The 14,920-nt window shown below is 41.3% G+C and overlaps 1 protein-coding gene across 1 annotated transcript in view; it reads left to right on the top strand.

The window, feature by feature from the left end:
* Nucleotides 1-11,530, top strand: part of LOC142377997 (anoctamin-9-like) — a 38,495-nt gene extending 26,965 nt beyond the window's left edge. Inside the window, exons 8-24 of the mRNA XM_075462326.1 lie at nt 523-657; nt 2,432-2,525; nt 3,396-3,456; nt 3,549-3,631; nt 3,778-3,882; nt 4,610-4,774; nt 5,289-5,325; nt 5,747-5,858; nt 6,277-6,331; nt 6,422-6,519; nt 6,616-6,812; nt 8,166-8,318; nt 8,519-8,663; nt 8,756-8,872; nt 8,965-9,058; nt 9,152-9,264; nt 10,903-11,530. Coding sequence (XP_075318441.1) covers nt 523-657; nt 2,432-2,525; nt 3,396-3,456; nt 3,549-3,631; nt 3,778-3,882; nt 4,610-4,774; nt 5,289-5,325; nt 5,747-5,858; nt 6,277-6,331; nt 6,422-6,519; nt 6,616-6,812; nt 8,166-8,318; nt 8,519-8,663; nt 8,756-8,872; nt 8,965-9,058; nt 9,152-9,264; nt 10,903-10,936 — 1,798 coding nt within the window. The 3' untranslated portion in view covers nt 10,937-11,530. The remainder of the gene's footprint in view (nt 1-522; nt 658-2,431; nt 2,526-3,395; nt 3,457-3,548; nt 3,632-3,777; nt 3,883-4,609; nt 4,775-5,288; nt 5,326-5,746; nt 5,859-6,276; nt 6,332-6,421; nt 6,520-6,615; nt 6,813-8,165; nt 8,319-8,518; nt 8,664-8,755; nt 8,873-8,964; nt 9,059-9,151; nt 9,265-10,902) is intronic.
* Nucleotides 11,531-14,920: the final 3,390 nt, after the last annotated feature.

The following is a 14,920-nucleotide window of genomic DNA, read 5'->3' as shown; positions in this document are numbered from 1 at the left end:
ACCATTCAACCCTCTGCTGTGAGGCAACCGTGCTAACCACCACACCACCATGCAGCCCCATTACCAGTGTTAGATTCTGATATTGATATGCATATCTGCCAACAGATCACAATGTTGCTCACAGTAGAACTTAAATGGAAGTGTGTTCTGCATTTAAACACCCATTAACACACACCAGAGGGAGAAGGTGTGAGGATCACTTTAAGCTGAATACAGTTTAGTACAACACCATGACCATAACATGATCAACAAAAACTGAAAAGGAAAAGCCTGTGTAGAAATAGAATTTGACAAAAGGTTTATATTGTATTGAATTTGACAATTAAAGTGGCCGGTGGTTTCAAATTGAAAGCAAGTTTTGAGTTGACAATAAGCTCCCCTCAGCTTTTCAGCAGACCGGTCTGCAGGACGTCTGAGGCCATTCCACTTTGTCTAATGCACAGTGTCGGCTTTAAATGCTGCTGTCTCTGTATGATGGCAGAGAAGTTTTGAATATGATCTTCTGTTTTTATCATCCTGCAGGTGTTACTTTGGGGAGAAGGTGGCTCTGTACTACCTGTGGTTGGGTTGGTACACTAAGCTGCTGGTTCCAGCTGCTGCCATTGGTGTTATAGTTTTCTTGTATGCACTTGCCTTTTTCAACACCAGCCCTCTCATGTGAGTCAGGTATATGCATATCTAGAATTAAGGTGGGCAATATGACCAAACAAACATGATCACAATGTTGCTTTCTGAACTGATCCATCTCAGTCTTGATCACAGTATAGAGTGAGCTTTCTGTCATTGTGTACGTGTAACAAAGTAGCTCTTAGCTATCTGCATGTGGATTTACAGTTCTATTCATATTTACATTGCACATCTTTACATCAGCAGCATACTACCTTCCTTTTCTCTGTCGCAGTTCACTTTGATGGACTTTATTGGACGTTGTCTCCACATTTCTTATTATCCATATTCAGAATTTGCCCGTGCTTTTCCTCCTTTCGGCCTGCAGTGGGAACGATCAGCCGGAAATTCTCCATGTTTTCATTCATTTCAATTCAATTCAATTCATTTTTATTTATATAGCGCCAAGTGTGAAGTGCTCTGTTAGGAAAATATCTTACAATGAGATCTTTAAGATATGATGGAGCTCGGTCATTAAGAGCTTTATATGTAAGGAGAAGAATCTTAAATTCTATTCTGAATTTAACAGGGAGCCAATGAAGAGAAGCTAAAACTGGAGAAATATGATCTCTGCTGTTAGTTCTCATCAGAACTCTGGCTGCAGCATTTTGGATCAACTGAAGGCTTTTCAGAGAATATGTGGGACAGCCCAATAATAAAGAATTACAGTAGTCCAATCCTGAAGTAACAAATGCATGGACTAGTTTTTCTGCATCACTCTGAGACAAGATGTTCCTGATTTTAACAATATTACGAAGGTGAAAGAAGGCAGTCCTAGAAACCTGTTTTATATGCGAGTCAAATGATAAATTCTGGTCAAAAATAACTCCAAGGTTCCTCACTGTAGAACTAGAAGCCAAGGAAATACCATCTAGAGTAACTATATAGCTAGACAATTTCTCCCTGAAGCGCTCAGGTCCAAAGATAACGACTTCAGTTTGTCTGAATTTAGAAGCAGACAGTTCTGAGTCATCCAGGTCTTTATGTCTTTAAGACATGCTTGTAGTCTGACCAACCTATTGGGTTCATCTGGTTTTATAGATAAGTACAACTGAGTATCATCAGCATAGCATTATATTCTTTCTTGGGAAGAAGTTCCTTCCAATGCTCAACAGAAGCATTCAGGTAGCACCAGTGTAACTCAGCCAGCCTTATTCCACACATTTCTTGGGTGTATCTGCATAGAGAGGGGAGGGACCAGTGTAGAGTGTGTGTGTGGGCCGCTCACTAAAGACAGAGAAAGGGCTGAATATATGTGCTGCAGCAGTAACAGTAGAAGGTGTTATTTTTGGGTAGTAAAAATGAAAGAAAAGACCCCAACAGATTGGAAGGATAATGCTCGTTAACCCAAGTCCCAGTCTCAGCCCTGCTTTCACGCCACCGCTCGGGTTAATTCTTTCTCCCCTACATGTGTGCAGCCCCCTTCTTGCCGATCGCTGAAACCATGTTTTGCAGTTATCAATGAGCATTTCTTTTGAAGTGATGGTCTGATACATCAGCTGCTATGGGACTGGTTTGAGCTGTGGATGAGCTGAAAACACTTACCACTGAGATCAACTTGATTTTCATTTTGATCGAACTTTGAGATGGTTTTATTGCTCAGCCATAACTAGAAGTACAATTGTGCGTTATGTTATCCAACAACATTTAACATATAAAAGTAAAGTCTTTATGATGGGTATCAAATGAAGATGTATGATTAAGCAACAGCTAATTCATTTATGTACAATAACACTTTTCTCTTTGTCTGTGTGTGTGTCCAAAGTAAGGAAGTGTGTCATTCCAACATCACCATGTGCCCTCGCTGGGATAACACGTCCAAAGTGTGGCACCTGTCAGACACCTGCACCTATGCTATGGTGAAGTTGATGCTTTATCAATCCTCTTTTCAAACAGCTGCTGTTAGTGCACATAAGAATGTAACCTGAATGTATTAATGTAACCTCATTCAAATGAATGATAGAACTTGAATTGGCTCACAGCCAACCACTAGATGGAACAGTATAACATGGGACCGAACTATTGGTTGGTATTCCTGCATGATACCTAATCTGCCGAGGTACCTTGGAATGTAAGATTTTACTCAGGAGACTGCTTATGAAAACAAAGTAAAAGTAGCAGAAGTTCAGTTGTTCCAACTTGTATTACTCAGTCACATCCCGCTGGCCTGCTCACTTTCTCTGCTTCTTCTGATTGCGACCCCTGTGTCATTGCACTGTAGGTTCAACGTGCCTTGAGATTACTTCTGCTGTGAATTGGGCCTATGTAGTAAAACTGAAATGACTCTTTCACCATTAATGGTCACTGGTGGGTTCTTCGATTGTTACTTTCTGTTCCGTTTCCGTTGGATCAATGACCCACCGGCCTCTAATTGGTCTTTACAATGAGGTTTATTACAACTCCTGGCAAACAAATATGGAACTACCACAGAAATATGGAATTCCCATATTACCCCTGATGTTCATTAGTGGGTGATCGCACAACATACGGAGGGGCTCGAAGTGGAACCAATGATCACCTGAGCCACCCACTGACACCTACCCACTAAAAGCACGTACTGTGACCCTTTCAGTCATCCGCTTTGAGAATCACCACATGTTCCTGTTGACAAGTCGGTGTTTGAGATGCCCCGTCCTGTCGTGTTACTGTTGGTGTTACTGTTGGTGTTGGTCTGGTCCAGCAGTGCCATTGTTCCTGTTCAATGTCATGGTGTGTTTGCATGTACACAGGTCAGCCATTTGTTTGACAATGAGGGCACTGTGGCTTTTGCTATGTTCATGGCAATCTGGGGTGAGTCTTGAATTCAATATAAAGTATTGTGTGGTGATGGTCTGAATTATTCACACATATCACATGTGTGTGTATGTTTTTTTTTTTTTTAGCTACGCTGTTCCTGGAGCTGTGGAAGAGACACCGAGCCAAACATGTCTCTAAGTGGAAGGTTTTTGACTGGTGTGAGGAGGAGGTAAAGCTTTCTGCCTGACCTGCACATATAATTCAGATTCAATTTATTGAATTGTATGTGTATATATATGTGTGTATGTATATATACACACACATTAAAATTTAGCAGAATATGAAATGTGTGTGTGTATGTGTGTGTGTCAACAGGAGGAACTGATCCTAGAAATAGTCAATGATCCAAACTGCAGACCCAAACAGTTCAGACACTCTTACCTGCGCAGTGCTCTGGTCCTCACCTTAGTGACAGTCATGGTAAGAAACACACTCATAGCTGTGGTGGTTGGGATGCAGCCTGTAGGAGGCGCTGCCATGTGTGATTTCCTGGGAGGACTTCTCAATATCACAGGAATGCCCACATACAGGCCATGCTTACTCAGACTTTGCTTATATTATTTCCCGTTGAAATGAGGTTTGATGTGCTTTAGGGAGACTTGAAGCAACTCTGTGAATCTCATCTGACATTGCAAACGTTAAATGATATGATTCCAAACTCGTCTTCGCAGATATAATATAATATGCCAGATAGTGTCAGAAATGTTTTTATTTATTTATCAGGTTTTATTGCATTAAGAGAAGAAATATGACAAAAGTAGGAGATGAAGACTATTAAATTGACAAAAGATGGAAAGATTCCCGAGGAGCCTTCTCCATTTTTCTGATGTTGACCATATTTGCTGCAATTTAAAAAAAAATAAATAAATAAAAAAATACATTTAACAAAACAAACCTGCCAATGAAAGCACGGCTGATTCACATTTCCTTCTTGCAGCTTTTCAAAAGATTGCTTCATATGTATGTTTCTGTTTAGGAGAGCATCATATTAATATCATCATGTCATATTTGTTATTCATCAGCTGAAAGCCATGTGTGCAGCACCAGGCAGCTCACCTGGTGACTGTGTGCCCCAAAAACAGGGGCTCCTCAACACATTCAGCCAGGCTTCCAGTCCTGGAGTGTCATGTTGATTGTTGTGTTGCAGTTGATGGTGATCATCGGCCTTACTCATGCTATTGTGGTGTTTCGAGTGGTCGCTGCTCCCCTGATGTCTGAATTCAAGTGGAAGTTTTTGACAGGCCATGCTAACACTGTGGCTGTGCTGCTTGGAGCAGTCCTGCACTACGTCACTATTCAGATCATGACCCGGGTATGTACATCTATCCTGATTACAGTAAGGAGATCACAATAACTCGCAGCACACATTTACAATTGTAGTTACAGCAGATAAAAAGCATAAATGCACTTATTTTCTCGTTAAGGCTGTATGGACTTTGCAATGGAGTAATAAATACTATATGAAATGATCAAGTCTGTGCTTTAATTTGAGTGGACTTGCATCACTATGGACAGAACACTGTGGGTAATGTAGCTCTTTTGAAATTAAAGGGTTCTGAAGTCGTGACATCTACAAGATATTTCTAGGTGGTTGTGTGTTATTTCGACATAAGCTCATGAGCTAAAGCAGCAGTCACCTGTTAAAAAACCCACACAGATAGAAAACTAGAAAATGACCCAAATCAGGAAGCAATAGGTCTGAAAATAACTGAAACGGGAGGAAAGTTGTGCTGGAAGCTTCTGAAGAAATGCTGGTGTACTTTGTGACTCCTGATGCCACAAAGTTCTCCCATCAGCAGCGTGCTGACTGTGATGTCTCTCTGCAGGTTAACAGATGGGTGTCCCTCAAGCTGTGTGAAATAGGTGAGAGCCCAGCTGTTATCACTGTAGATGTGGAAGGCTCAAACATAAGGCGAACAAGTGGCAGTGGTATTAGGAGTTGGTTTTCGGTCACTGTAAGAGGAGAAATAAGCATGACTTCATGGTGTGTGGGGTGTTTTCAGTCTGTGCTGTTGAGTTTGTATTATTTGAGCAGCAAACCCCGTACCAACCACAGGACATTGGGCTGTGCTGACACAGCGTGGAGACTTAAAGGATCTGCCGCTCACGTCTTGGTGCCAGATGCCACCAGGCACCCTCAGGGGTGTTAAAGCATTGCACAAAGGATTAGCCAGCTCTTTGGCATGTAGTCGTAATGTTTTGGCTCAGTAGTGTAGAAAACATTTCTGTTGTTGAATTAGATCAAAATACAATATTGAACATTGATGTGTTTTTGTGTATTCAGAGAAGCTGAACTCGTTTGCTGCTACTGAGAGAAGCTTTACTGTCAAGATGTTCACCTTCCAGTTCTTCACTCTCTTCTCCTCGCTCTTCTACGTGGCCTTTTTCCTGGGCAGGTACGCTGACCGGAACCTAATGGTCCTGATGGAATCTGTGGTCCAAATACTCTGTAGCATAACTTGTAGTGCTGCATTGATGATAAGTTGAGCAAAAAAAACAAAACAATCATGGGCAATCATTTGGATTTATTTATTTTTCACACCAAATTTGCCAGACATTTAATTGATAAAGCTTTTAAACTGTGAATATTTTCTCCTTTAAATATGTATTATTTGTAGTAGTATTATTACTACTAATAATAATGAATAGTACATTTTTGAATTTTCCTAAACCAGCAAATCACTTCAATTAGCAAAAAAAATGATCAGATACAGATGAATCAGTCTTCACAACTTCACATGGTACCCTCGCACCATTATAACCAGCCTTACTCTGAAAGCTGCTGATTGTTCTTGTGATGTCGTCTCTGCACAGGATAAATGGACATCCAGGAAAGTATGTGCTTATTGCAGGGTTTAGACTGGAGGAGGTAAGATGATTCACTTCCAACAGGTTCATACTTTCAAAGTGCAGCTGCAAAAGAATGCATGAACTCAGATGTGCTTTGTGTGTCTTTTAGTGCCATCCTAGTGGTTGTTTGACAGACCTCTTCATCCAGATGGCAGTGATCATGCTGCTCAAACAGACGCTCAGCAACATCTTTGAGTTCACAGTCCCGTGAGTGTGTTGTTCTCCTTCACCTCCTCTGGTAAGGAAGCAGTCAAGCTTGTGTCGGCTCCACCTTGAAACCGTTTCCATTGGTGCTGTTTTCAGCTGGTTAATGAGCCTTCTGAGCAGAAAGGCTGCCAGGAAGCTGGAGAGGAAGTGCGGTCGCTGTTACAGGAAAGCCTGCCATGATGAACAGGGACGTTTTGAACCATGTGATGTCTGCAAACTTCGGGACTGGTTACAAAACTACCACCTGGCCAACTCTGATGCCTTCAGCCTGTTCAATGAATTCCTGGAGATGGGTAGGTCCACTGTTGTCAACGTATCTGAAAAGCAGGGCCTTGGCCCTGCTTGTGCCAACATGGGTATGTGGCCCGATATGAGTGGGTATGGGCCCAGAATAGGCATCTTATCTCAGGCCCTCGTGGGGCCATGACGTGGGGGCACCCAGAAAGAAGTGAGGTGGATTCCCACATTAACAGCTAAGACTGGGCTAATATGAAACCACTGGTTCCTGAGCCATCTATCTCACCGTGCAGCTGGAACATGATGCATCACACTTTACTGCAACTACTCAAACTAGTAGAAATGAAAGCTCCTGTTATATTTTGAATGGTGCTCTTAGAAATGTTTCCATTTTATATTTGTCAAATAATCCAAATTTTAAACCAGTGGGATTGCTTTCCAGCTACTTAAAGTCAAATACTGATAGTAGGACACAGAAACGTCACACCACTTTATAAACCATCTGACAATAAAGTCACAAGCCTTACCATCAAAACCATATGCATGGTTCTCACATTACTGGCACGGGGACGTTACAAAACAACTTTATAAACAGCATGTAACTCACCGGTTAGTTGTACGCTCGCGCATGTGAAAGCCCAAAAGAGTCAATGGACGATAATCCCATTTACAAAACAATTATCTTCTCTAGAAAAACTGCGTTCAAGTATTTAAAACATTACAACAATACATGCCCAGTAATATTGTTGTAATGTTTTAAATACTTGAACGCAGTTTTTCTAGAGAAGATAATTGTTTTGTATATGGGATTATCGTCCATTGACTCTTCTGGGCTTTCACATGCGCGAGCCTACAACCAGCCGGTGAGTTACATGCTGTTTATAAAGTTGTTTTGTAACGTCCCCATGCCAGTAATGTGAGAACCATGCATATGGTTTTGATGGTAAGGCTTGTGACTTTATTGTCGGATGGTTTATAAAGTGGTGTGACGTTTGTGCTGTGTGCAAGTTGTTGTTTTACGTGGAAGGGTTAGCGCTTGCCCCTTAGCCACCACGTATTAGCCTCGCATGACAGGGTGAGCGAACAGCGCGATCTCCACACAGGGAGCGCCGATTTGCACCTCTCTGTGTCCTACTATCAGTATTTGACAACCTCTAGCAATGGAAACACGCTTCAAATGCCCCGGAGTTCCCCTTTAAGTAGCCATGCAGCTCTGGCCTAACATTTCTTAGTCTGGGCTCTTGAGACTTTAGACCCAGAATGTGTTTCTTGAGGCTGGAATAAATCGGGTCTGATTTCTACTTCTCTCTCTCTCGCATCTGAACTTCCAAACTAAATGCTTCTCTTTTGTTGAAAGCTGATTCCATTTCTGTGGCTCCATGTTTGGAACTGCTGTCTGTGCCCTGCAGTGATCCAGTTCAGTTTCACCACCATATTCGTGGCAGCATTCCCTCTTGCACCACTTCTAGCTCTCATCAATAACATCTTTGAGATCCGCCTAGATGCCATCAAAATGGTCCGCCTGGAAAGACGTCTGATTCCCCGGAAGACCAATGACATCGGTGAGCAGCGGGACTGGTTTCAAACGAGTCAAAGGTTGTGGGAAGATTGAATTGATGTGATACATTTTGGAGAACAGCTAGGAAAGAAACACATTTGTTGAAGAACAGATCACAATGAGACTGTCAGTGCAGCATGAAGTTCAACATGATGCAAACATTCATTACATGTCTGTATTTGTGTGTTGGGTTTTTGTCTGCAGATGTGTGGACAAAGGTGTTGGAGGCCATTGGTGTATTGGCAGTGATTGCTAATGGTCTGGTCATTGGAGTCACGTCAGACTTTATTCCTCGTCTTGTTTACCGTTACCGTTACAGCCCGTGTGCCAAGGGAAACACACATACACAGTCAGTGGTGTCACCTGCTTGAAACGCATGCTAACACGTTAGCAGACAGGGCTCTGTCTCATGCACTCATGTATTTTGTCCTCTGGTTGCAGCTGCATGCAGGGCTACATTAATGACACTCTGTCTACAGCATACTACATAAGTAACGGGACCACAACCATATTTATTCATCCAATGGAAAGACATCACTTCAATGTCACCCAGTGCAGGTGAAGCAACTGAATAACCTTTACTTAATGTTACACATACATCCATTATTTCTTAGATTAGATCAAATGGACAAACTGTGTCGTGTGTGCAGCTACAGAGACTATAGGAATGAAGAGGACTACACTCTGACCTCCCAGTTCTGGTTGGTCTTGGCCGTACGCTTTGCCTTTGTCATCCTCTTTGAGGTTCGTATATCAGAGGTGGGGGAAACAATGTTGTTCATTGAAATCAAAAAAGCTACTTGAGAGTTTGTGCGTATGTCTTTTGCTTTTCCACAGCATGTCGTGGTGGTGTGTAAGTTTGTAGCAGCTTGGTTTGTCCCCAACAATCCCATGCACGTAAAGAATGACCGCCTGTTTGACAAACTAACCCGTCTAAAGGAGGAGCTGCGGTAAGTCGGCCTCCAAATGGAACATGCTCATGTCACACTATGAGAAATAAAGATGAAGTCATGCTCTGATCAAAATGCAACCTTGCTGTACTAAGGAAACAGAATCTCCAATCTGTAACATATTCCAATGTAAGGAACATTTCCACATCATCAGTGATCAGACAAATTCCCTCTTTGCTAGAGCTTTGATAAACGCATCTTAGAAATTGGCCATCATGGTGGTGAAGACTGGACAGTAATCTCTCAAATGATCATAAAAGTGGTCATAAAGTCTGACCTCATGTTAGGCTGTTCTGTAAAAGGCTTTTAACTGCTTGCACCACTGAGGGTGGAGTTATAACACCCACCTGAGGTTTTCACAACCTTTTTTTTTTTTTATCATTCCAATAAATCCCATCTGTTTTACAGTATTTACTGTGCTGTGGTCATTCGAGCGGTTTCTGTAGGGCTGGTGAAGGCTGATTGAGGAGTTTATTGACTGAACAGTGTGTGGCCCTCCATCAAAGCACATGCTATGTTTCTTGTTTCTGTTTTTACACTTTCTTGCAGTCTGTCAGGCTTGATAGTGAACTGTGTCCATGCGCTCAGGTTTAGCATTGAAACGTGCCTGGGGTCTGGGATAGCATTGAGGATCAGATGGGTTTTGTATGGAGGCCCACTGTTGTGTAGAATGAGCACGAGGCTCTTAGTAAGACTTTGCAGCGGTCCTGTGTTAAGCAGGTGATGATTTAATATGGTGTTTTAATACTATGGTGCAGTGTGTGGCAGCGTATATGACCCATTATTTGGGGACCTATTAGATGAAGAATTGAGTAAATATCTGTTGCTACTTGTAGTTTTTGTTTGTTGCGTCAGTGTAACTCGGGCAAGTCCATTTCACCAGTTTGTTGATGGTCTTTAGTCGTGCTGCAGCTCACTCTGCAGGGTGCTCGCTCAGTACTCGTAAATGTAAGCAGCAGCGGAGGACTTCACTTCTCTCTTTGCCGCAGCTCAGCGTGTTCACTCCTCATTAGATTTAAACATTTGTTCCTTTTTCCAAACGCACACACGGTTTTTCAAAACATTATGTTGGGGCCTACAGGCAGGTAGTAACACCTGGTATTCCCATCAGTAATAACTGGATTTCAAATTTGCTTCTGCTGGCATCCTTAAAGGGGAAGTTCGACCTTGGACCTTATTTCTGGCATAAAATACGTTCATCTACTCACCGATAACAGTTTGGTGAAAGTCGGCGTCCTTCGGAAAATATTTAGATCACTGGAGATCCGCGTATATCCATATATTCATTCAGTCATTGGTCTTAAAGTATCGGTGAAATAAAGACAGATAAAGCCTTATTTAGAGGCTGTGTTGTCTCTGCCCTGTTCTCTCCGTTATATGGATATACACGGATGTCCAGTGATCTAAATATCTTCCGAAGGACGCCGACTTTCACCAAACTGTTATCGGTGAGTAGATGAACATATTTTATGCTAGAAATAAGGTCCAGGTTTAAAAAAAAAAAAAAAACGAACTTCCCTTTTAACATGCTGTCAACTTTTAAGTGTCATACATTACAGATTTATACTTCTTTTCTAAGTCTGTGGCTCATCACCACACTCTTCAACTCATTTTCTTGTATGTCATTTTTCAATGAAGAGAAAGGAAACGTGCCAAATCAACAGAAGTCTGACCTCAGATCTGCTCCCACTGACGAATCCAAGCTGGCTGAAGTACCACACAGAAAGATGGATTCTGCTTTTTAACTGAAGGCTGTTGGATCTCCATTCTGGACGTTAACTATTCAAAATACTGTTTGAGGTTTATGTCATTGGACAGTTTTGTTTTTATATGAAAATGTAAAAACAAAATGTATTTTTGTTATTTAATGTTGATGAATTGTTTTGCTGCATGTTCACAAAAATATCTTGATAAAGAAGTGGTTGGATAGTTTCCTGCCCAAAGTTAAAGGAGAATTATATGAGATAGAAGAAGAAGAGTGAGCAGATTCAGGTACACTAATGTACATGAAGGCACACAGAGACCTACAAGATGTGGAAAGCTAACGCAGACAATCAGCTATCTTCAGAGATGGAGCAGCAACGCATCAGAATTACACTCATCACTTTGCCAAGATGATAAATGTTGACCATCACTCACTTCTGGAACATGTATGAATTAAATGTAAATGCTGTAGGAGACATGCTCTGCTCTGCAGCCTCTTCCTATGTCACATTTGTATCCTGTATCGTCTTATTCAAAGAATAAATGCTACAAAAGCAGAATATCTCTTTGTTTTGGTTCCTGCGCTATGATTAAATCATAACTGATTATGATAAATTATCAGACCATCAGCTTTAATTAGATGGTTAACTTTTTTCAACACAACAGAAAGTGAATGAAGTTGCATGAAATAAAGTTAGTATACAGTATATTTGACCTTTATATATAACCTTTAGTTAACAGACATTTAGAACGAACCAGTGTATTTTAAATAATTGTAAACCTTATTTTTTATTTTACCATTGTGTTCCATCAGCTTGCCTTTAATGGTTTGGGAATTGTTGCAAAAGACGTCACCTTGATGGCAGCATCTGTCTCTCCAGAAGTCCAACATCCACATCTGCATCAGTGGTACCTTCACACATATGAAGCCATCCATGCCATGGACCCTGATGCCCCACCCCCACCATCACAGATTCTGGCTTTAAACCTTTCTCTGAGAACATCCTTTAGAGTCACCAGTTAACCTCACATGCATGCTTTTGTGCGGTGGGAGGAAGCCGGAGTACCCGGAGAGAACCCAAACATACACGAGCAGAACATGCAGACTCCACACAGAAAGAACCAGCCGGGATCCAAACCAGGAACCCTCTGCTGTGAGCTGACGGTGCTGACCACCACACCACCGTGCAGCCCCAGTTCTAGATTTCTTTTCTGTTATCAAACTCCAGTGCAGGTTGTTAGTGAAGGCACTGAAAATTATTTCCTTTGTACTTGCGTCTGTTAAACAAAGGCTCAAGCAAATGAGCAGATCAAAGACTTAAGTTTTTGTTCATTTTACAAAACTTCCCAACCACACATCACTTCTGGAAATGGTGTGTGTAGTTAGCAATAAGACGTGTTTTTTTTATTCCCTCTGTTGTCAACATTCAACTGCAGGGCCGCATAAAGTTACCCATCAAAGAATTGGATGAAATACATGGGTGACATGAACAATCGCTGTTCATGCATTTCAGCCCATGATTTATGGAGTAGATAAGTCCGACAACCTGAGTTGTGGAGTAGAATCGCCGTTCTGCTTGGTCCATCTGTGTTTTGTTGACTGAACAACGGTGATCAAAAAGAATATACGGTAACTAACTTTTTTCCACAGAAGGTTCTTAAAGGAGGTTCAAACATTAGGCTCCTCCTCAGAAAACTATACTGCAGGAGGAAATCTGGCTGTTTGTGTGTGAACTGAACAATCTTTGCTTCAGAATGCTATATCTTTCAAGAAGCTGTGTTTTAATACAGACTTACAGGGTGCTGTGGACTGATTCCCGAGCACCCACATGTGCCAGGCGGCCTACATATTTGCTGATGACCACTCCGCTACCTATTAACACATTGTACCCCGCCTCCAGACGTACCCAGCCTCCAGCCCTCATGCAGGATGAAGCAATTATGAAAAATGTAGAACTTAATCTCGCTCCAGATATTAATGAATGAATCTGATTTCATGAAAGTGGGTCAGTTTAAGGTCTTTGTGGAGATCTCAGATGTTTTACTATTATTATCACACTATCAAAGTCAAAGTCAAATTTATTTGTATAGCACATTTCATGTACAAAACAATACAAAGTGCTTTACATAAAATGAAAGCATTGCAGCAGGGACTGGAAGAAGCATTAAAAATACATAAAAGAATATAAAGAGTAACAAATAAAATCATTTAAATGAATTTAAAAAGAAAGCAACAGTCTAGATAAGTTCAAAGATAGCGTGCAGATTTCATGCATAGACACATGAGAACAGAAATGTCTTTAACCTGGATTTAAAAATGTCTACATTTGGTGAAAGTTTAATCTCCACTGGCAGTTTGTTCCACTTGTTTGCAGCATAACAGCTAAATGCTGCTTCTCCATGTTTAGTCTGGACTCTGGACTGGACCAGCTGACCTGAGTCCTTGGATCTAAGAGCTCTGCTGGCTTTATATTCTCTGAACAGATCACAGATGTATTAAAACTCCAGCAGCAGCGTTCTGGATGAGCTGCAGATGTTTAATGCTCTTTTTGGGAAGTCCAGTTAAAAGAGCGTTACAGTAATGGAGTCTACTGGAGATGAATGCATGGATGAGTTTCTCCTGGTCTTTTTGGGAGAGGAAACCTTTAATTCTGTTGATGTTTCTGAGATGGTAAAAAGCTGCCTTGGTGACAGCTTTGATGTGGCTGCTGAAAGTCAGATCTGAGTCTATCAACACTCCGAGGTTACCAACTTGGTCAGTGATTGTAAGGTCCCGAGTCTCAAGATATTTACCAACGCTGACCCTCTTCTCTTTGCTCCCAAACAGAATGATCTCAGTTTTGTCTTCATTTAATTGTAGAAAATTCTCTCTCATCCAGGTGTTTACTTCCTCCAGACACTGACACAGTACGTCTGCTGGGCTGCAGTCGTCCGGTGACAGAGACACATAAAGTTGTGTATCGTCTGCATAACTGTGATAACTGATGTTAAAATTCTGCAATATCTGACCCAAAGGGAGCATATACAAGTTAAACAGAAGAGGTACAAGAATTGACCCCTGGGGGACTCCACAAGTCATGGCCACTCGCTCAGATTCATAGCTGCCAATTGTAGCAAAATAACTCCGGCCTTCTAAGTAGGACCTGAACCAGTTAGGCCTGATGCAGTGAGCTGTTAACTATTCGTAGGAGATCACTTTCTACTGAGGTAAAAACAGTTTTTAAAAAGTCGGATGGTATTATGTCCAGAGAACAAGTTGTTGATTTCAGCTGCCTAACTGTTTCCTCTAGGATTTTTAAATCTACAATATTAAATTGTGACATAACGTCAGAGTTATTTCTAAGTTTTGGACACAGATTAGTTGAATGTTTTGTCTAATTGTTTTGATTTTTTGGCAAAAAAAGTTGGCAAATTCGTTGCATTTCTCTGTGGAGAGGAGGTCTGGGTTTGACTGTTTAGGAGGATTTGTGAGTTTTTCCACCATAGCAAACAGAGTTCGAGACTTGTTGACATTCTTATTAATCATTTCAGATAAATGCAGCTGTCTGGCCTTGCACAGCTCATTGTTATAACTACGCAGGCTTTCTTTGTACAGCTCATAGTGAATCTGAAGCTTTGTTTTCCTCCATTTACGTTCAGCTTTCCTGCATTCTCTTTTCAGGTTTTTGACCGTAGTGGTGTTTCTCCATGGGGTTTTCTGTTTGATCAAGGTGCTCTTGATTCTTATCGGTGCAACAGCTTCCATTACATTCAAAATTTTCAAGTTAAAATGATCCAGCATTCCTTCAACCGACTCTGCGCTCATTGTTGGTAACATAACTATGGCCTCCCTAAACTGAGCACTTGTTTTCTCATTGATATACCTCTTCTTAACTGAGAAGCTGGTTGTTTGAACATTCTGAGTAATATGTAAATCAAATAAAATGCAAAAATGGTCAGACAAGGCCAAATC

Source organism: Odontesthes bonariensis, chromosome 1 (assembly GCF_027942865.1).
Source record: "Odontesthes bonariensis isolate fOdoBon6 chromosome 1, fOdoBon6.hap1, whole genome shotgun sequence".
NCBI classification, from domain to species: domain Eukaryota; kingdom Metazoa; phylum Chordata; class Actinopteri; order Atheriniformes; family Atherinopsidae; genus Odontesthes; species Odontesthes bonariensis.
This window is presented reverse-complemented; position numbering and strand designations above follow the sequence as displayed.